This window comes from Aspergillus flavus, chromosome 5 (genome assembly GCF_009017415.1).
Source record: "Aspergillus flavus chromosome 5, complete sequence".
NCBI lineage: Eukaryota > Fungi > Ascomycota > Eurotiomycetes > Eurotiales > Aspergillaceae > Aspergillus > Aspergillus flavus.
The window spans coordinates 616,630-636,986 of NC_092408.1; the positions used below are offsets into that span (position 1 = coordinate 616,630).

The 20,357-nt window shown below is 48.3% G+C and overlaps 7 protein-coding genes across 7 annotated transcripts; 2 read left to right on the forward strand and 5 right to left on the reverse strand.

The window, feature by feature from the left end:
• Positions 1–55: 55 nt before the first annotated feature.
• F9C07_2284418 (uncharacterized protein) lies at positions 56–1,919 on the reverse strand. The gene is made up of 3 exons (XM_041293552.2): positions 1,136–1,919; positions 432–1,073; positions 56–368 (listed from the first exon to the last, which is right to left on the reverse strand). Exons 1-3 carry the CDS (start codon positions 1,384–1,386, stop codon positions 320–322), a joined length of 942 nt encoding a protein of 313 aa, XP_041147208.1. The 5' UTR covers positions 1,387–1,919; the 3' UTR covers positions 56–319.
• Positions 1,920–4,173: 2,254 nt separating this feature from the next.
• F9C07_6754 (uncharacterized protein) lies at positions 4,174–4,680 on the reverse strand (the record flags this gene model as incomplete). Its single annotated transcript, XM_071511511.1, has 1 exon — positions 4,174–4,680. The coding sequence occupies one exon, from the start codon at positions 4,678–4,680 to the stop codon at positions 4,174–4,176; it is 507 nt and encodes a 168-aa protein (XP_071364245.1).
• Positions 4,681–4,762: 82 nt separating this feature from the next.
• F9C07_1626248 (uncharacterized protein) lies at positions 4,763–5,492 on the reverse strand. Its single transcript, XM_041293553.2, has 2 exons — positions 5,278–5,492; positions 4,763–5,215 (listed from the first exon to the last, which is right to left on the reverse strand). The coding sequence occupies exons 1-2, from the start codon at positions 5,370–5,372 to the stop codon at positions 4,846–4,848; spliced, it is 465 nt and encodes a 154-aa protein (XP_041147209.2). The 5' UTR covers positions 5,373–5,492; the 3' UTR covers positions 4,763–4,845.
• Positions 5,493–6,717: 1,225 nt separating this feature from the next.
• Positions 6,718–8,012, reverse strand: F9C07_6752 (putative CCCH and RING finger protein; the record flags this gene model as incomplete). Its single annotated transcript, XM_041293554.2, has 2 exons — positions 6,718–7,183; positions 7,243–8,012. The coding sequence occupies 2 exons, from the start codon at positions 8,010–8,012 to the stop codon at positions 6,718–6,720; spliced, it is 1,236 nt and encodes a 411-aa protein (XP_041147210.2).
• Positions 8,013–9,665: 1,653 nt separating this feature from the next.
• On the forward strand, positions 9,666–14,754 carry F9C07_2233661 (uncharacterized protein; the record flags this gene model as incomplete). Its single annotated transcript, XM_041293558.2, has 3 exons — positions 9,666–10,067; positions 10,121–14,621; positions 14,678–14,754. The coding sequence occupies 3 exons, from the start codon at positions 9,666–9,668 to the stop codon at positions 14,752–14,754; spliced, it is 4,980 nt and encodes a 1,659-aa protein (XP_041147211.2).
• Positions 14,755–14,935: 181 nt separating this feature from the next.
• F9C07_2258327 (phospholipid methyltransferase) lies at positions 14,936–16,673 on the forward strand (the record flags this gene model as incomplete). The annotated part of the gene is made up of 3 exons (XM_071510134.1): positions 14,936–15,647; positions 15,793–15,913; positions 15,956–16,673. The coding sequence occupies exons 1-3, from the start codon at positions 15,563–15,565 to the stop codon at positions 16,671–16,673; spliced, it is 924 nt and encodes a 307-aa protein (XP_071364246.1). The 5' UTR covers positions 14,936–15,562.
• A 952-nt stretch (positions 16,674–17,625) lies between these two features.
• On the reverse strand, positions 17,626–19,342 carry F9C07_2284423 (aspartate/tyrosine/aromatic aminotransferase). Its single transcript, XM_041293555.2, has 3 exons — positions 19,139–19,342; positions 18,602–19,074; positions 17,626–18,543 (listed from the first exon to the last, which is right to left on the reverse strand). Exons 1-3 carry the CDS (start codon positions 19,169–19,171, stop codon positions 17,826–17,828), a joined length of 1,224 nt encoding a protein of 407 aa, XP_041147213.1. The 5' UTR covers positions 19,172–19,342; the 3' UTR covers positions 17,626–17,825.
• Positions 19,343–20,357: the final 1,015 nt, after the last annotated feature.

Genomic DNA, 20,357 nt, shown 5'->3' on the forward strand with positions numbered 1-20,357 from the left:
TTGTCACCGTAAAAGTCATTGTACCAGCAACGTTGCAGTCGTACATCAGTAAGTAATATAAAATATGAATAGGAATATATTTCGATATATTTACATGTTTTCTAAACCGTACCGGCAGAAATAACACAGATGATTCAGACGGGTATATCCAAACGGACGAAAGCCCTCTAACAACGCCTGTCTAATCCCAGAAATGCATGCTCAAAGCGATAAACAAAAGTATACCGGATAGGTATCTATGACAAAACCCACATAGTAAAAATAGTCGTGGCTGGTGTACAGTGTATATATATCTATGTTGCGATTGAAAAAAAATGTACTAGCATTTGCCATATACTTGGCAGTAGCAGAGTTCCTCGTCTGGGCAACTAGAGGACAAACCATGTTAGTTAATTTTGTTATTGCATAGGTTTGATGCAATGGATGCTTACTATACGGACTCCTTGCCGAATATGACATGCCAGAGGAACTCCATGACTCGTCCGCTACTGGCATCATCTTTCTCTGTGTCGATGACCCATTGTCGGAACTTGATGTAGTCTTCTCGAGGTCGTTTCAGGACCTGTTCGCGCGACACGGCGAATTGCGCGCAGCATGCTGCGCCGACGAGTTTGGGCGCTTGGAGGAATTTTTGTGTTTGTCGGTTCTCCGTCGATGGGTCTTCTGTGATGGCGGGCGAAGTAGTCGAGTTTAGGGGCGGGGTGCTGGTCCCTTCGAACACTTCTTCCCAGACCTGTTCCGTTACATGGCGATTGATGCGATGATCCGCCTTGCATCCGGGGTTCCAATTGCAACGGAGGTTGACGTAGCCATTCTGTTGGACGAAATCAAGCTGTAGAGCGCGCATCGCTGCTACATTGTCGTGCAAAGGCGCATCGACATGCCAGGCCATGAAGAAGCCGGCGCGGTGGGCATGGAGGAAAGCGATTGTGGAAGGAAGGTTGTCATAATGATCAATCAGATACGTGAGGTAGGCCATAGATTCGTGGCCCTTGTTGAGGGCGGTATTGAGTTTATGTTTGTCTGCTTTGGTTTTATTCGAGGGGTTGACAATATAAATCGCACGTTGCCAGCTTCAAGCGGTCCGTCATTAGTAACCGAGTCAATTGGTGATTGTTGGGGAGAGGTTCCGTACTCAGGGAGTTCTTGCTCGACCCATTCGGCCGGCTCTTCTTCCAGCCGGGCCATCACGATCACTTTGTCTCCCAGTTTTGCATGGTAGTGGGATAGGCCCTCATGGTGGGGTTTCTTGGAGTTCAGCCAATCTATCAAGTATGCGCCTGCGCGATACTGGTTGCAGATTTCCTCGAGGTGGAGCGCTAATAAGTATATTGGGACGATGAGTAGTAGACATGCGCATAGTGCTAATCTAAAGCCGCATCTCATTGTGAAGTTTGCCACACGGTGATTAGTACTCGGGTACTAGAGATATCCAGTAGCGCATCAAGGGGGGTTTTCAGTGTCGAGACGAATTCGTTCTAGCGCAGTACTCAAGGGTACTGAGCGTTCACTGGCGATTGGTATGCATGTAAGAACTGGAGGACCTGAATATTGGGGACAACCAATTGGGTTTGAAAGTGAGGGTAGCGGAAGGTATTGACAATCAATAAAATGAGGGTTAGTATATTAAATATCAGTAAGGGATAAAAAAAAAAAACAAAAGAAATAGAATAATATCGGATAAAAAGGAGAGACAGAAAAAGACCAACTCGCAGATAGGAATAATGTTCAACGCCCTGGAAAGAGGAAAAGAAAGGAAAAGGACCGAGAGGGGGATATCACCGCATGATGGCAAAGAACCCTAAGAAATGAGAGACCAAAGCGCTGCTCCGTAATAAAGTCCAGAAGGGAGGGAAAGACGATGGGATGGTTGTACCAGGCTACCAGCTAGGGATGGCATTTTTTCAGATATTTTGTCTAAATCGCAGAATTGCAGAAATCTAAGTGTTTTTTTACTTTCCAGTTTGAAATTTAAAGTGGGTATAATTCGGCCAATCAGAAAGGCTTACTTATCAATATCCGACTAATCCCACAGACCAATTAGACTACTAGAATCTATATGGTATATTAGTCTAGTGACTACGGAGTACTATGGAATCACTATTTTAGGCGATTTATAATTTCAATATTTTAAATAGCCTTATTTCAATCGATTTCAACTGCCTGAGGTGTTTTAATTTGTATCATTGCTGGGAACCCCTATAAAAAACTTGAAGCCAGTTAGTAGATCAAAGCCAAGCCGCTCTAAATTACTAGTGCAAAAACTACTTTCAAGACCGATTCTAAATTTCGTGTCAAAAATTTCATGAAATTTTGACATTTTGCATTTCTTCCCTCGTACCGGCAGCTCATGAAAATCCAGGACCAGCCAATATGCTTATTGGACGGTCTGCGGACATCATGTCGAAAGTGCAGCTCCAGTGAGAATCCCCACTGTTAGGCCACGCGTTAGCGCTGCTTAAGCTCTGGGGGCGCCACTACTATGGAAAGGCTCACCATCCTCATAGGCTCCAGGGGGCTGTGCTTGTTCAGGGGGTTTAACCTTTAGTGGGCATAGCGGGGAAGCTTGGCGTGGCCCGTCAGGCTTACTTTGCACCCGTCCTTCCCCTCACTGGCCACTAATTTAGAGTGTCTGCACACTTTACGCCCGGTACTCCGTAAACCTTCTTTGATCTGCTGTCACTAGGTTAGTGAAACAACACTTGAACCTGGACTCGAAATTTACCCGTGGGACAAAAACGGGAACTGGAATTCAGACACCGCCACAACTGACCCTCAGGAAAATAACTGCAACGGTTGATTCTGAAACAAAGGAAGAAGAACCGTTGGAACGTCCAATGGAAGCGTTCCGTAGCTTAAATCCAATCAGAGGGCCTGATTGGCCCACAGAACCATGGGTCGCACGTGGCGTCCCCAAGTAGGTTACTTAGGATTCTAAGTTATATCAGCCACGCCAGATACGGACTCTTAAGCGAGCGGGGAAATAAAACCGAAGTTGAAAATGGCAAAAGTCGGTTCCTTGGATTGTCAGAACACGGTCTCCATTCCCCAGCCGCAGCAACGTCGATTGAGGTGCCTTCTTAGTGCGTAACCCACTCCAGCATCATCAATGAAAGTCCACGAGGACATTAGTACGTATCACTACATTGAAGTACGTGGCATACCCATATACCATAAGACAGGCAGCAATGGATTGATATGTGGTGTCAAGAGTGATAATTAACCCTAGATAATACTCTCTGTCATCTCCTGCTATAATTATATCCTGCTGCCTAGATTAGGCCCTATCTCCAGATTCAGAGGCTTACTTCATTTTAACTTTGGTACTAAATGCAAGCCATGAGGGATTTTAGGTAAACCTATATACACACGAGAGGGGAAAAGAAAAAGGAAATAAAGAGAGAGGAATGCGAAAATTAAAAAAGAGGGACAGAATCAGTTTGATTGGACACAGTAGATAACTGACCACTCACGGGACCACTTACTGAGCACGCACTCGTAACCCTATTCTGACGGACTTGTACCCTTTTGTGCTTCTAGAACTATCAGAACTATCTCATATCTCCACTATGTACTGATTGCTCGTCCTGATAACATCAATCAAATATCAATGCATTCTATAGTTGATGTATTCTGTAATAAGAGTCTGTGTAATAATACTTAACCTCATTGAATGGGCCTTTTTGTTACTTACCCTATATCTCTCAAGGAGAGAGTGTCGCGCTATCGTTACCATGCGATAGATAACCTCAACATTTAACGGTGCCAGACGGCCTTCATCTGACCCTGACTTGACCAATTTTGAGTACTCTCACATTGAAGACAATGCGCGGAGGTGGAGTATTTTCATTCCACATTTTCACCATGAACCATTAATGGGCAAGCGTTCTCATCCGGGTTCACAATGTGTTTCCTCTCCTCTGCTTACTTCCATTGTCTTTCAAAATGTGATGTGAGGTGCCCTATAGAGAGGCAACCGTTTGTGCTACAGCCATCAAATACCCATGAAATTGCTTCCTATACATCTAAGTTCAAAGTGCCAGCTACTTCTACTGAGAAACACTGAATTAGCATGCTTCGATATTGAGCCTAAAATCTTGGAATGTTTGCTGGATCTGCCAAAGTAAGTTTGACTTGAGCGCTGAATAAGCAAGCCTTTCACGGCGTTCATATTCAATCAGAGCTTTTGGCGGCAACAGGCTGCCGACGATATTCTTTATGGGCTTTCAACCTCTCTTCCTTCGAATCCGAATACTTGTCTCCAAATATGCGAGAAGGGGTAATAAATGCGCACTTGTCGTTAGAGGGCCTTTGACTAAGGACTTCGAAGATGGACTTCATGCCGTCAGATGACTTGGCTTGGAACAAATGCCTGGCCCTCTCTTCTGGATCTTTGGAATCCGATGTATATGGCTCAGGATCATTCATCCCCATGTGGGCCCTCAAGCAACTGAGCACCAAAGCCGCAAGTCCCGCTGCATATGCGGTAGAGAAGGAGCTTCCGCTAGCTTTATTGCCATTTCTCATTTGCACATCCTCACCTGGTAGTAGAAAGTCCGTTTGAGCATACAAGTTCCTTTCTGCCTGTTGGCCATAAAGTGTAGCTGAACCAATTTTGATGACTCCATCGATGCCGACGGGGGCATAATCTTTCACCTCAGCCTCTGGACCCTTGTCCATGAGAGATCCAGAAAAGATCACTTTTTTGGAATTCTTGGTGATCAAATCCGAGAAACCTGTCTCGTTTTCATCCTAGTTGCCCTTTCTAAAGAAACTCCAGCTCATGGATACAATATCCACATCCATAGCCAATGCCCATTCCAACGCCTCCAAAATCACAGTAAATTAGTTTCGTGACATGACGATAACATAAACATTTATTTGAGTACTCACCTTATAGGCGGATGCTGTAGTGAATCTCTGACCACTCTCGACATTCCGTGAATCATCTAAACGAGCTATGAGAAGCTCCACTTCGGGGCATAATTGTCGAATATAATCGGCCATCTTTGTGCCATGGATGCAAGGGCCCACAAAGTATTCCTCCTTGTCTGGATGAAATGATTGCCCCTTTTGCTTCCCATACTTTCCAGTTAATTTGGCACCATCATCTAGGAGGGCAACCCTGGCCGACAACCCCCCTGTGGAACGCAGAATTGGCCGAATAAACTCCTTAAGAGGTTGTAGCTTCAGGATCCACGCATCAGGCTTAGGCCTATATATATTACAGTGAGAAATTTGTAACCCATGCATAAAACCATCGTGGAATAGACTCACTGGCCATGAGAAGGGATGCTGTCATCTTTGGGGCGATTCCTTTGGATTTCTAAATTGTTGCTTTCCTGGTTTGGATGATCGGAAGGATATATCATCTTGATGTTACTTGGATCTAGTGTTTTGCATCGGCTGGAGACCGTTTTGATGAACTCTACCGCGAACTCCTGGCAATCTTTCTCGTCGTTACCATCCTAAACCACAATTAGCGTATTGTCTGTGAGTGTACCGGAGAAGCTGGCTGCGTATTTTTGGATGCACCTCTATTGTTAGCCGTTGCAGCTAAAGTAATGTCAGCGTAGAAGTTTCGTGGTTCAACAAATTGTTAATACCTACCTTGGTGAGCTTGCATAGCCCTGATTCGCTGGCCCAGCCTCGAAGGACTGCAGTATTTACGGAAGAGTATAAATAGACATCTCTGGCGCTCGGAGCCGCGGTAAAGATGGTATCACTGCAAATATCATGTTCTTTCCATTTCCAAACTTCAACGTGGAAGTCATCAGTCGGGATTTCGGAACAACTCCAACCAGTGAAGCAGCGGCGGATGGCAGGCGTACTTTGAAGTGACAGTATCGTCCGCAGAAACCTTGGTCCACGATGATGAACCTGAAATTATCACTGTCGGGTTTTGCGGAGAGTTTGCTGGCCAGACAGAGGCACACGCAGGGTGTCGTACTTGGTCGGTAGGCTATCATGGCAATAATGGAAGCATCTATGAGGAAGATGACCAGTACCTGTACACGACATCTTACAAGTTCGGACTGGGAAACAAGGTCGGTTGTGGGGTCGACTACGAGAAGCAGGTGTACTTCTTTACCCGGGACGGGCTGGTTAGCTGTATGTATTGGTGCTATCAACATTGCTTTTCTTTGACTAACCTGAGGACCACATGTCTAGCCGATAACAAAAGCGAGATCATATTCAGAAAGCTGTACCCATTAATCAGTCACAGTGGTGGGGCATGCAATGTGAGTGTTAACATTGGGCAGAGTGATTTTGTCTGGCGAGAAGCAGAGAAGTTGAAGGAGCCTAGCCTGAGATTTAAAATGAATACTTCTCGGAAGGAGCTATACGAGAGGCCATTGAGCAGGGTATGATGTTTTGTGTATGTGTTAAACAGTATGTTATTAGCAATCATATGGAAGAGACAACTGGAAAATATATAACGTTAGGTACCTAATTTACTTGGCAGTAGAGTAACACTATTGCCTCATATAATTTAGTCTTAGTGCATGACTAGTTTTAGGATGAACTTCCACGATGCTGAGTTCTCTACGTAGTCGGCGGTGTTCCAATTCTGAGCCTTGTTCATGGGTTCAATTCCGATAACCTAGAGCAGCCGTGAGAGTATATATACATAGTTTGCAGACCTGCTGCAAAAGACATGACTTCATTGCCTCCATAATTAAGATCACCTACTTATTCCACCCACTAATGCCTGCCCTAAGCGCTTTCGGCCTCTTCCTCTTCTTCACTGCTGACTTCTTCGCCGTCGGCTATGGCTTGCTCCCGGCGTTTCCTTGCACGCTCTCTCTTCTTCTCCAATAATTGATTCAGCTTCTTCGCGGTGTTAAACACCCCGCCAGTGCCAGCTCCACATGCAGCACATGACGGATTTTTCCGATATCGCTGTAAGGCGCAAGACTCGCAGAAATAATGCCCGCACTTGGTGACAATCGGGTTTTGATATGACTTCTTGCAGATGATACAGGCAAATGGAATGCTTTCGAGAAGCTCCTCATCCTCATCGTCGTCGTCCTTTGGTTTGTCACCCCCACGTTGGGAGACGACCTTTCCATCCAATTTCTTTCCTTGAGTGTTTTTATCCCATTCTTTGTCCAATTCCCAGCCCTGCAAGACGTTTTCTCTAATATGAGCGTAGATACACCCGTCCCCAAATCCGCACCAGCTAAACTATGGTCAGACATGAAACTTCAAATGAAGCTGATTTATAAAAGAGAAACTTACCCCGTCTGTTTGTAGTCTTTGCAGACGTTTGGCGTGTAATCCATAAACGTCACAGTACGAATGTTGGTGGGGGCTTTGATCGGACCGAACTGTTTTGCCAGAGAATCGGGGTTTTTTTGGATGAAAGACTGGTAATTCGCCGCGCCTTTGTACGTGCCATCTGATGCAGAGGGGGCGTTCGAGGTTGGTTGGGCCCGCGTGTTCCCCAAGAGATTCTTTGCGTCCAACTCGTCATCATACCAATTCGAATGCTTGGTGGCATCGTTGCTGGATGGCAATGGGATCGGTGTGGCTGTGACGGGCTGTTCTTCGTCTCTCCGGGGTGCACTGGTTGTAGACGAGGCTGTCACTGCTGCGTTCTTGCGGCGCCTTTTGATTCTGCGGCCCTCTTCATCATCGGACGACGTGAAATCGGAGTCCGAAGCAGGTGGCGGCGCTTCGGGCTTCTTGCGAAAATTGGCCTTGGCCTTGTTTGATCGTTTTTTGAAGGAGAACTGAGGGACCTCATCGGCGACCTGCGTTTCGTCCGTCATGGTTGCGGTTCGCTGGTATATAGTACCAGAATGGCGAGTTAGTGGCAATGCGCACAGTTGCCCCTTAGCCACCAAGATCGGGATGTGTTCGGGGGAGTTGAAACTCAGAAAGTCGGATAATGGGGTTGATATATAAAGTGACCTTGCTTCACGGTGGTGGCGTTCTTGTTTTCCCGATTCGGTGCGCCCCACGTGACTAGTGACAAATGAAGCTTTCTCCGTGTCACGTGCGGTCATATGCGTTCTGACGAAGCAGATCGAGGGTGACCCAAAACAGGGGCGGAAATGCAAACCCGACAAACAGCGACGTCCCAAAATGAGGAGTGCCGTACGGATTAGTACATACGCGATGCTTCAATTGGGTTAAGCTGTAATTTTATTCCAAATCTGATCTGGCTACCCAAAGATCGGGAAGAACCGTCGGACAAGTTATCGATCTAGTAGTAAAGTAGTAAAGATGCTGATGTTGGGAGACAATTAAACTTCCTAGGATAGCCGGAAGATCGACCGTGAAACAGATAAGTTAACCAAGATCGCTGTGAGATGTCATTCAGCATTCCCCGGGATAATGGATTGTCTCTTCTCCTCAATAAACGCCTTGTATTAGCCCTGCAACTCAGAGTTGTTACGTATCAGATCGAAGATAACCTAGTTGACTGCTTGGTACTTAAAAAGGTAGAGGCTCAGATGGAGTGGGAGCCTCCCCTCCTCTATTATTATTTATTTAATTGATTGACTTACCGATGATTCTCGTATCCAGCGGTACTGTGTCCAATTACTATAGTCTCTCGCGCAGTACCTGCATTGAGAGGAGCCTGATACATGAAAGTAATACCTGACTTACTTCTAGTACAAGTAGGATCGGTACCTGATCCTAATAGTAGTCAGTCTTGTTCTGTCTTTCCCGCACGGCCCCAGCTTTCTCCCTCCCCCCCTGCCCACACGGTGTGACTTTCTTCTCCTTCTCTCATTCTTCCTTTCCCTCTCTTTTGTCTTCCCCCGCTCAACGAGTCGGTTCTCGTCTCGTTGTTCATCTGGCTGTATTTGGAACATCTCTCTCTTTTCCTTACCTCAATTTTCTCCTTTTTAATTTTCTCTTTTCTTATTTTTCTATTTGTTTTTTCTTAACTACCTTCCCTCATTACATTCTCTTTTGTCACTCCCTTCTTTTTTTTTGTTTACTCTTTTTCTACTTCACTTGCCATTGAATAATATTATATGCGCCGCATGGCGTAGCGCGACTTGTCGCATTTCAATCCCGATTTGATACGCTCTTGTTGTCTTTCCTTTTTCGGCTGTTTTGGTACAAGTCATCAATCCACTGACTCCTCCCGTGCGCCCATCCGTTGTGGTTGGTTCACTCGGCACTGACAAGGTTACGTCTACGACTACTGCGCGTTTGTGTTGTCTGAACGCTACCGGAGACCCCCCATCCTCGGCTCTCTTCCAAAACAAACAGAAAGCCTCTGCGACTTCGACGCAATATCCCCTTGTTCGATCGGTTCATCACTCACTTTACTGTCCATCAAGGTGGTACGGTCGCCGTACAGCAACCGCCCCCGATCGACGCTGCGCACTGTCTTTTGCCATAGTCAACCTCGACACACAGTATCCGTGGACCATTCGGTCGCTGGCCGGCTTGCTAAATCACCCGGGCGCAAGGAGTTATAACAGTCCAATCGTGCTGGTGCAGGTCAGATGATGACCTTGGCTTGATAAAGAACACGACGAACGAGGCGACGAGTTCCTGGGCTTTTGACGACAACCGTGTCCTCATCGCAAAACCAGGTACCGCTTACGGATTATTGTCTGGCGCTTGGTTATTTCCCTGGCCGTCACAAGTAACGGTGCTACGGACGGAGGGTAGAGCGGGATTGACACATCTTCACCATGGACGATCCTTTTGTGTCCCCCGCCGAGGCGGTGGCTCCCCGCGAATCGCATAGGTATTCGTCTTTCGATACGCAGTTGTTCAGCCTGGATGCGTCTTCGCCAGCACAAGTGAAACGGGCCCTTGAGGCCCACTTAGCGGAGACGGAGCGCAGACTGGAGGAGGCATCTAAGTTGGGTACAGCGCTCATTGAACAGCAGAAGGAGCTTGAGGACAAGTTGAAAGCAGTCGAGCAACAGCAAGAAGCCAGCCAGATCGGACCGGACCTGCAGCGGAGACTCGTGGACCTGGAGAGAGAATACAGGGAAATTGGTCGCGAGACGGCACGGGCATTCCTTGCCCCGAAACGTCTCGCGGGAGGTGATGATGGCCATCTGGGGACCCCCTCACTTGACCAGAAGGTATACAATTTGCCAGTCCGGCACACTATATGGAGCGCTAATATGATGTCCAGTCACCACTTAGCCCCGCCTTGTTTGCTGGGCAAGCCACCAACTCTCCCAGCAAGGTGAGCGTACCATCACGAAAACAGCGCAACCAACCGTCGAGCCGTGTCCATGATATCGAGTTTGCGACGGAGATCTCCACCTCCCTCCTGGCCCAGGTCCGTCAGTTGCAGGCGCTGCTTGCGGAGCGCGAGGAGGCCTTGAAAACTGTGAACTTGGAGAAATCGAGGCTTGAACTCGAGGCAGAAGGATATACGCAGCGAATCCGGGCATTGGACGAGAGCGAGGAGCGCTATAAGGACGAAAACTGGGCGTTGGAGACTCAGACGCGCGAGCTCATGTCTGCGGTGAAAGATGCTGCCGATCGCGAAAGTAGACTCAACAGCAGCCTGGGTGCTGTTACAACAGAAAAGAACACACTGGAGCGAGAATTAGAAGATCTGAAGCAAACCAATACGAAGCTGATCGAGGAGCAGACGGCGGCACAGAAAGCGAATGACGCTGAAATCCATCTCCTGCGCAGGAACTTGAGTTCAGGGGATGCGGAAAGGCTTGCACTGCAGAAGAAGGTTGAAGAGTTGAACTCACAGAACGAAGAGCTTGCTAGAGCGGTCGCTATGCGGCTTCGACAGCAAGAAGCGGAGACCGTGCGAGAAGTTCACCGGGATGATGACTCTGATGAGGATGGTAGAGGGACACCGGAAAATTCACCTCCACCATCGCCCAATAAATTCACTCCGCGACACAACCAATTGGAGACAGAAACATTGCGAAGTTCCTTGGGCCATGCTCATCGTATGATCCAGAATCTGAAGAGCACCATTCACCGAGAGAAAACTGAAAAAATTGAGCTCAAACGTATGCTTCAAGAAGCGCGCGACGAGATTGAGCAGAAGCGTCGCGAAGCTATTGCTCCCTCTGGCCCCTCTAATAAGCGCCAGAAGACCAAGCCCGATAATTCACGCAAGGCTGCAAGACCGAACCTGCTGGGTGCCGGAAGGAGAGGAACGACAGAGATTGAGGACGTGCATGAGACCGATACCGATTGGGAAGACCATGCTACTGACACAAGTCCATCGCACAAAGCGGCTTTGAGATCTTACCGAAGCCGCCCCGAACTTCAGTCTTCAGACGAGCCCAGTGATGCCTACCACACTGCTACCGAAGCTGACGATGCTTTCGAGACCGCCAACGAGCGTGAGGCAGCCACTGAAAGCGAGGCCTTCCAGACGGGCGTCGAGAGCATGGCTGATGATAGTACGGATACCGATGAGCTAACTGAAACAGAGGACCGTATTCAGTTAACACCCCGTGCTCGTGTCTCATCCCTAACCTTGGCCAAAGCTCGTGACCGGAAGTCCTACCAGAGCACTGCTTCCACTTCAGGGGAAGAGGACGAACTCTCCGATGGCATGTTCCCCTCACCAAGTCGAACTTCTACCCCTCGGCACCGTCTCAGGAACAAGAGGAGTGTGTCGAGGAGGATTAGACCTTCTGGAGAGGCTCCCATGGCCTCTGGCAGCCGGCCATCTAGTTCACGGGAGTCCCCAGCAACGAGCTTCACACAGACGCTAGGGGACTCCGAAGGCCAGAGCCTGTTTGCAGAACTCGCAGAACTTGACGGCGAGGAGGATGAGGAGGCAGAGTTCGGCCCACCGATAGAACACGATGCTGATTCCACCCCACGTATCCTTTCGATGCCTGATTCGAGAAGATCATCGCAGGCCACTTTGAACACGAGACCTAAGGCTGTAATGGTTGACTCCGGTGTCATGACTGACCCTTGGGAACCAAGCGTCCCGGTCGTTGTGAACGACGAGAATGTCTCGGATGTACTTGTAACACCGAAGAAGGTGACTTCGGATGCCGAGACTGCTGCTGGAACGAGGGAGCAACCAGAGTTGGTGCATGCTGCGACACAGGGGGCCTCCCCTCAGACGTCTTCTGAAGTGAATGGTGATCAACTGTCGAGTGTGCTAGCCACTTCGAAGATGATTTCGGATGTAGATGCGGAGCGAGAGATCAATGTCCCCGCAGCTGTGCTGCCACAGCTCGATATTTCTCCTATCTCCACTCAGGACACCGTTCCTGTAGCACCTAAGCTACCTGAGTTGAGCATGTCATACGTTGTGGGAGGCTCAACCGAGCCGGTCGCCGGGCCTATTTCTGATCCCCCGGAGATGGCTTTGTCGGCCATCTCTTTGCAGTATACAGAACCCATTTCTGCCAAGCTTCCTGAGCCGGAGCCGAAGTACGTACCGGAAGTGGTTGTCTCCTCGATCTTCTCTGAGGGAACTCAGCCTGTTGCGGCAACGCTTCCTGAGCCTGTGCCTGAGCCCTCAATCTCCGTGGCAGAGCAGGCAACGAGCACAGATCTTCCACAGCTGGCATGCTCCGCAATTTTCTCTGAGGATACCCAGCCTGTTATGGCGACTCTTCCTGAGCCCGTTCCCGTGCCTGTGCCTATGCCTGAAGCTCCAGTTTCTGTCACAGAGCGTGATATAAGCACTGTGGTTCCAGCCCTGGCAGTCTCGACAATCTTCTCTGAACAAACTGTGCCTGTAATGGCGACTCATTCAGAGCCTGTGCCCGAGCCTTCAGTTTCAGTTGCGGAGCGTGCTATAAACACCGAAATCCCTGGCCTGGCATTCTCGACAATCTTCACAGAGCACACCGAACCTATAGCGGCGATGCTTCCAGAACCAGTTCCAGAGCCGGAGTCCACGGTGGCTGTGGGTCAGGCTTCAGCCGAGCATGAAGTCCCTGATTTGACAGTATCTTTCATACCACCAGAATCCACTGAGCCGATTGCACCTCGGGAACGCGAGATTCCCGTCCCTGCGTCTCCGCAATTGTCGGTTTCTACCATCCGTTCCGTGGAAACACTCCCTGTCGAGGACACTCCAGCTACGGCCATCATCCCGGCAGCCCTGCCATCCGACGAGAACGCACCACTCATGCAAACGAGAGGTGTTATGGTCGACAAACCCACTTCAGAGTCTTTGCCAATTGTGGTTGTCGAAGACGAAGCAAATGATAGCTCTGATTATGACACAGCTGGCCACCAGAAGGATGTCCCCTCCCCTCTGAAGGCTATCTCCGGCAATGCTGTCCCTCGCCATGCAAGACGCCGATCGTCAAACCAGGCAGATCAAGGTGCTCAGACGATACTGTCTTCTAAGCAAATTGACCAGATTCTCATGGACCGTGTTACGGCCCGGCCTTTGTCTCCCCCCGACAGTGACAAAGCCAAGGAGCAAGGCAATTCACCTGCTGCCACGCCAAGGGCACGGCCCCGTCCTCAGCATCAGTCATCGGCCGCATCTCTCAACTGGCGACCAGGCAGCGCAGCCAGCCAGGCCTCTACTGTTCATAGCCATCCCCCGTTGCCTTCTGAACATAAAGAGGCTATCATAGCTGCTGAGAAGAAGTCGCTTGATCAACAACCGGCCACACCGGGTCTCATGGCGCCGCCTCTTGCTCCGGCTTCCGCTTTCCGCGCTCCACGCCCGCGCACTCCAAATGATTCAGCCCCTCAGGTTGGCTCCGTCAGGTCTTCTACTTCACGGGCCAGAGTGAGGCGCGAAAGCCAGGTGTCGCGGAGGTCTTCGGTCTCATCGTTCGCATCCGAGATCGAAGAGCGGTTCAATACACACTCCACCCCGGCTGGCGGACCTTATGGCTATGGCTCCGGCACAGATCCACGCATGATTCAAGCCATCACCCAGACCATGATTGGAGAATTCCTTTGGAAGTATACACGTAAAACAGTCTCCGGGGAGATTTCCAACACTAGACATCGTCGCTACTTCTGGGTGCATCCATATACGCGTACATTGTACTGGAGTGAGCAGGACCCTCAAAGTGCCGGCAAGTCGGAGCGTAAGACAAAGAGCGTTCCTATTGAAGCCGTGAGAGTTGTCGCCGATGACAACCCATACCCTCCAGGTCTTCATTGCAGGAGTTTGGAGGTTGTTAGCCCTGGTCGCCGGATCAGATTCACCGCGACTACTAGTCAGAGGCACGAGACCTGGTTCAATGCACTCTCGTACCTCTTGCTGCGGTCGGAAAATGGTGAGGAGGAGAACAATGACCTGGAAGATATCGATGAATTCAACCCTGGGTTCCGGTCAGGATCTCGGTCGCGCCAGAGACCAAGGTTGTCAATCTCTTCATCGCAGAGCCGCCAGACCCGAAATTGGCCGAAACAGCGAGCGGGTTCTGCTCTCTCTCTACGCCGCACAGGGACCCCCGGTCGCGCCTCTCCGGCTCTAAGCACGCCGTCTCACTATTCCGATCAAAGGAATAGTTCCACGTCCCGACTCAGTACAATTCTTAACACTACGCTCAAAGGCTCTTTCGGCAGAAGGGGCCCCCCTGGCTATGCGACATCTAGTATCCATGATGGCAGTGTCTACGGCCGTGACAGTGAGGAGGACCTGCGGCAGATGATGGAGAGGCAAGAACAGGAGACAGACCGACTTGAGAATGTCCGTGCTTGCTGTGATGGTAAGAGCATGCCCAGTTAGGCTGTTATGCCCTATCCGCTAACACTTGTATTTTAGGCAAGCATGATGTCAGCTCACTCTCAAGGACAAGTCGGTACAGCCCGCGTGTAAATCGGCATCACTCTCATCACTGAGCCTGTCGACGCCCATCGTGAAGATGCGTTCTTTCTCCCCAAGGACCTCGTCTATGCATCGCTCACATCTCTTTCCTTTCCACCCTCCTCAACCTTCATAGCATGCGAATCTCATGAGCGCACGTGTTAGCATTTTATTACTGACTCCCTTTGCTTTTCGGTAGCTGCCACCCTCCGGGCACCCTTTCTTGGAACCTTGTGTTACGTATAGTCATTATTAATCTTGGGGGGTTGGCCCCTTTGGCATTTATCCCCGCTCAGGTGTCTGGACTGTTCCTGTCATTCATTCGTGATATTTGCAAAATGCATTATTGATTTAGTCATTTCCTTTGTTGATACTCATTGTCAAGCTGATATATTTATGCCGTTCGTTCCACCTAGGCTTGGCCCTTACTTATTACTACCACTTCCATCTTGTGTGCATCTTGCATCCGTCCATCATCTTTTGACTTTTCTTTTCTCACATCTTGATATTGAGTCTTTGCAATCTGTAATGACAGCAAGATTGTCACGTGTCCGTATTGACTCTGTTTTTATATGTCAGGAATTGATATAGGCACCATTGAGGAATTCGAAACCATACCATGAACGGATAAGATATCCCTCTAGTAGCTGTAGTTGAGTCCTGTGGCCGATTGGGTTGCCGAGGATTAGTCATGCATCACTCTTCACCTTTCATCAACACACTCCCAAGTTCTATTTCCAATCCCACTCTCCCTCAACTTCCTTCTCTTGCCTTTGTCCAAGGAGATCATTTGATTGGGGTTCGCCAGTTATAACTTTCCATTTCCCTGTCCATCAAGTGCAAATGGCTTCTATCAACGAGCCTACCACCAAGATGTGGCTCGCATCACTGCTGGAACCAAGCCTGCTTCTGCTCTGGGCCATGTCATGTAAGTCCAACGGATGACATACGTTGCCTGCCACGAGTGCAAAATGATCTTCTCCCACGTACACGGCAGTTGCTTGCCGCACTATATGCACACGAATCTCCTCGCCACCAATGTCCAAGTAAGCTTAAGCTAAAAAGCCCGACAGATCATGTCAAAGTGAACTTGGAAGCAGTCTTCAAAAGAGGCCAGATCCTCGCTCCACTCCTTCAGCCCGGAAGACTTCGCGGTGAGGCTTTCGGCCGATTCTGGGTCTCCTTTAGCAGTGAGTCCCCCAGGCATCAAGTCAATATGATAATCAAACTCACAAGCTACGCGGCAAATCTTGAAGATGCCGTCGAGTCCCAACCCCCACCAACCCAGACAGGGGTTCAACGTTCCTCGGACCTAATCCCGCCCGTCTTAGCCCACGCCTCAGGTTTAGTCCTAGACGTCGGCCCGGGAACAGGAACGCAAATGCCCCTCTTACGCTCGTCGGCTATCAAAGCAATCTACGGCGCCGAGCCCTGCCATGGTCTTCACGCAAAACTGCGCTCCAGGGCTGACGCCGAAGGAGTAGGTGAAAAGTACCACATTCTTCCCTGTAGCGTCGCCGCCTCGGAACTCGTTCCCGCTCTCCAGGAACAAGGCCTTCTGCCTGCTGGTACTACCGCGCTTGATCAAACGACTGGTGGTGCCTTCGACACGATTCTCTGCGTCCGTGTGCTTTGTTCTGTGCCAGATTTAGAACAGTCTGCTCGGGATCTGTATGGCTTGCTTAAGCCCGGTGGCAAGATTCTCGTCGTGGAGCATGTGGTTAATCCGTGGCGAACGGCGAAGGGGTCTATTGTTGCGAGGGTTGTGCAGGCTGTGTATGGGTTCTTGGGTTGGAGCTGGTTTATTGGGGATTGTCGGATGAATCGGGATACGGAGAAGGCGTTGCGGGGTGCGGCGGAGGCTGACGGGGGGTGGGAGTCTGTGGAGGTCGAGAAGTGGTTTGGGAGAACTTGTATGCCGTATATTGCTGGGGTGTTTGTCAAGAGAGGGTAGACTGATTTGTGGTTAAGGTCTTGGGTTATGTTTATGGTAAGCTTTGGGTGTTCTTTATGCACATGGTATTTATGATGATGGAGGCGGTTTGAAAAGAGGATTGTGTGATACTTCGACTTGGAAATATTCTAAAGACACACCTCCCTAAGTTTTAGTCTTCATAAGGTTATACAAAGAACCAAAAATTTTGATCGTTGCTTAGGTGTTCATAAGCACTGTAACGACCGGGTGGCCCAACTCAATGGCTAGATCAGTGAAACTGTCCTTTTCCCCTCCGTCTATTGATCCATTGTAAGAATACTGAGTTATTAAGCCGCGGATGGTTCTTATCTGTTTGATCGTTGTCGCAGGCTGATATAGCTGATTAAAGACTCCAAAGAGAGTTCAATTAACAATAGGTAATGGGAGGAGGATATTGGCACCATCCCTCTTGAACGTATAGCTTCATTCATCTGGCCATACTTGCCTTTTATGGAAGATGCAGAAGTTTGCAAGCCACTCCGCAACGCTACAAAGCTACAAAGCTATTGTCTTATAGTAGGAAATACGATTAGTTAGATGTGTAGAAGAATAGCTATACCGACTGCCTTCACTAATAATGCCGATAGAGAGAACAAAGAACGACAATGAAGATAGCCAACAACCCCACATTAACTGCGATAGACGTAGCAACATGCTAGAAGAACAAAGGTCATATCCCAAGAGAGGGTTTTGAGGAAGGAGTGGGTGAATGAGGAGTTTGGGGGTTGAGTTTCGGTGTTTTCTTCTAGGGTATAGGGTATATTGGTATTTGGGTTGTTTGGGCTTGTGTTTATTAAAGTGTTATTATTATGGGTGATAATGCTGGTTGAGATTCGCTTAGGGTTGTATGATCACATGATTTGGGTTCTTTGAGGACCACCTTCGATATTTTCGCTGGCGAACTGGTCCAATGTTTAACTATACTGTGACTCTTGGATTGAAGAATTGTTACTAGTCTTTCTATATGTATTCTCGTGTTTATATTGCTATAAAGTAACCATGTGGGAAAAACAAGGCTGATGTATAGGTATAGGTATAGATGTATAAAATTAAATCCAATCAAGCACCGCAACAATAGACGTAAAAGAGAAAACCAACTTGTATAAGCTAAATGTCAGATAGAAGAGCCACTCAATCTGCCAGAGGCAACGACTCGTAGTCTTCAAGCATAAACTCCCTCAAAGCATCGAACGCAGCCTTCAAAACCTCCGTATCCCCACCAAACCCAAGACGTACATAGCCGCTGAAATTCTTCCCATCCCCGAAACATTTTCTCCCCGGCACAAGAAGAACTCCCTTCTTTTCTAGGAGCCTTGTGCAGAATTCCACGTCATCTACCGGATGGCCGGACCTAGTAAATCTGATGAACCCAATTGGCCCGGCAACAGGTTTCACCCATTGACAGCTCGACGAAAATTCATCAATGAACCGTTGAACAATGTGAAGGTTATTCTTTGCTAGCGTTGTGTTACGTTTGACCAAATTGTGGACGCAAGAGGGACTCAATGCCAGTGATGCGATCTGTTCATCTACTTGGCTAGCTGTTATGAGGGCGTAGGAGCGAGCATTGATACAGAGGTCGAGGATGGATTTGCTGTGCGATGCGATCCATCCTATTCGAATCCCGGCGAGGGCATAAGCTTTTGATAGGGAGCTGGTGACGACAGTGTTTTCGTAACCAAAGGAAAGGGCTGAGGGCGGGTAGTCTGGGTCTTCTGGAGCGATGGAATGGAAACTGGGACGATATACTTCGTCACTGAAGACTGTTATCGAGTGGCTTTTGGCGATTTCGATAGCTTCTTCGAGGCGTGACCTGGGGATGATTGCGCCGGTTGGATTTTGTGGATTGCTAGGCTGATGAGTATTCGATGTCTACCTGTGTGTATTGGGAGAGTATGAGGTCTTACTTTAGGACGATCATTTTTGTATTGGGCTTAATGAGGCCCTTTAGTTCCTCCATGTCGAGATTCCAATTATCGTTTTCCTTTGCCTTCCACAGACTAACCTCCGCTCCAAGGGAAGCTGGAAGGGAGTATAGTTGCTGGTAGGTGGGATACTGGATGATAACATGATCCCCAGGGCCAACTAATGCAAAGAGCACGATAAAGTTCGCCAGCGATGCGCCAGGGGTTGTCAAAATCTTGTCAGATGATATAGTTATTGATGATTCATCTGAGTATAAGTTCGCAATATTTTCACGTAGTTGCTCCAATCCTGTGAAGGAAGGGCCGTAGTTCATCGGCATGGATTGAACTGAGGCGAGAAGATGATCACCTGTTGCTTCATTCTCGGACAGCGATTTGAGATCATTAATTGTGACGGGGAGGGAGTATGAATGGGCCAAGTTATACTTGGGACCTATATCCCGAGTCAAAATCCACTACAGCTTGTGTTAGTTCACGGTCTTTCTCTTAAGGTTCATCATGGTGTGGTCGGCTACTTACATGATCGACTTCGAAAGGTTCTAGTTTCACCATAGCGACGGGTAGGTTGTTCTTTTTTTGCTAGAGTATTGGAGATATGGATGTGAAGGGAAAGAAAAAAGGTTGATCTTCATTTCTATCTGTAGAGCATATCGTGGGGATTTATATTTAGGGATCCAGCTTATGAGTAAGGTATGCATGTATGCCGAAGGGCGTGGGATTGACTCCACTTTTACGAGTCATCATGTAATGATCTTCCTCCGCTTGATAATGATTCACTTCAGGTTCCTCAGCCAATGCCAGTACTCACTTCTTCTAATACTTGAAGTAATAAATCTGATCGACCGTCAATGATGATGTGGAATGATATGCCTAAAATTTGCAACAGGGAGTATATACACCAACCCTGACTCTCCCATGTGGCGCCGGCACCTGCATAATAATAAAAAGGGTTCGAAGTGAGCATTGATGTACGGTACTGTTTTAGTAACTCTAAATATATAGGTCGTTAAATGCTCAGTATAAACTTCCGCGACAAGGCGTAGTTCTAAATAGCTCTCCAGGGTCTCAGGCAATTTCATCAATCTCGCATATTGAAACTTATCCTCGAAGTTACCGGTATGATTCCTTATCTTATATTTGTATGCACGAAATTATGTCTAGACATATTTAGACTATTTACTACGATATTAATATCCCGGAGTCTACCTGGTGGCTGTAGTAATTGTCGTATGCTTCCCGGAAACTGCTTCCTCGTAGCTCTCAGACGCCCTGCTAACAATGTAACTGTTCGCACTACCTCGAACTAGGGCCATATACCTCCTTCGCACAAACTATGATGGATAGTTTGCTATCAGCTGATCAGCTCTCTAAGCAGTTACCTGACGCACAGCCATATCAAGGTTTCCTTTTTCTATTAGATGATTGAATCAACTTTCCTCTCCAACCACCACTTTTATCATTTACTTCTCCAGTTCGACGACGACGAAAATACCTACATGCCCTTGAATATGTGTATTGATGTGTGATACAAAGGTAAGCTAATATTAATTTGAAAAGCTGCTACATGCTGACCGTTCCACGGGCGTATACGAGGTGGTTGCGCACTTTGAGCAGTCGATGAATGACCATGTAATCTCATGATCCCATTGTCACCTTGATCAGCACCGATGTTTGCAAGCTCTACGTATGCACGTAGTACATAACATCTGAGAATATTTCCAAGAAGTCGTGGAAAGAA

What these genes read in the sequence shown, in the direction of transcription:
- F9C07_2284418 (XM_041293552.2), bottom strand. Translation starts at nt 1,386, where the DNA reads ATGAGATGCGGCTTTAGATTAGCACTATGCGCATGTCTACTACTCATC. An exon ending in GTCGAGCAAGAACTCCCTGA is followed by an intron (nt 1,074 to 1,135) that starts GTACGGAACCTC and finishes GACCGCTTGAAG; the next exon opens with CTGGCAACGTGCGATTTATA. An exon ending in TTCGGCAAGGAGTCCGTATA is followed by an intron (nt 369 to 431) that starts GTAAGCATCCAT and finishes TTTGTCCTCTAG; the next exon opens with TTGCCCAGACGAGGAACTCT.
- F9C07_1626248 (XM_041293553.2), bottom strand. Translation starts at nt 5,372, where the DNA reads ATGATATATCCTTCCGATCATCCAAACCAGGAAAGCAACAATTTAGAA. An exon ending in AGCATCCCTTCTCATGGCCA is followed by an intron (nt 5,216 to 5,277) that starts GTGAGTCTATTC and finishes TAATATATATAG; the next exon opens with GCCTAAGCCTGATGCGTGGA.
- F9C07_2284423 (XM_041293555.2), bottom strand. Translation starts at nt 19,171, where the DNA reads ATGGTGAAACTAGAACCTTTCGAAGTCGATCAT. An exon ending in AACCTTTCGAAGTCGATCAT is followed by an intron (nt 19,075 to 19,138) that starts GTAAGTAGCCGA and finishes CACAAGCTGTAG; the next exon opens with TGGATTTTGACTCGGGATAT. An exon ending in ACAAAAATGATCGTCCTAAA is followed by an intron (nt 18,544 to 18,601) that starts GTAAGACCTCAT and finishes TCATCAGCCTAG; the next exon opens with CAATCCACAAAATCCAACCG.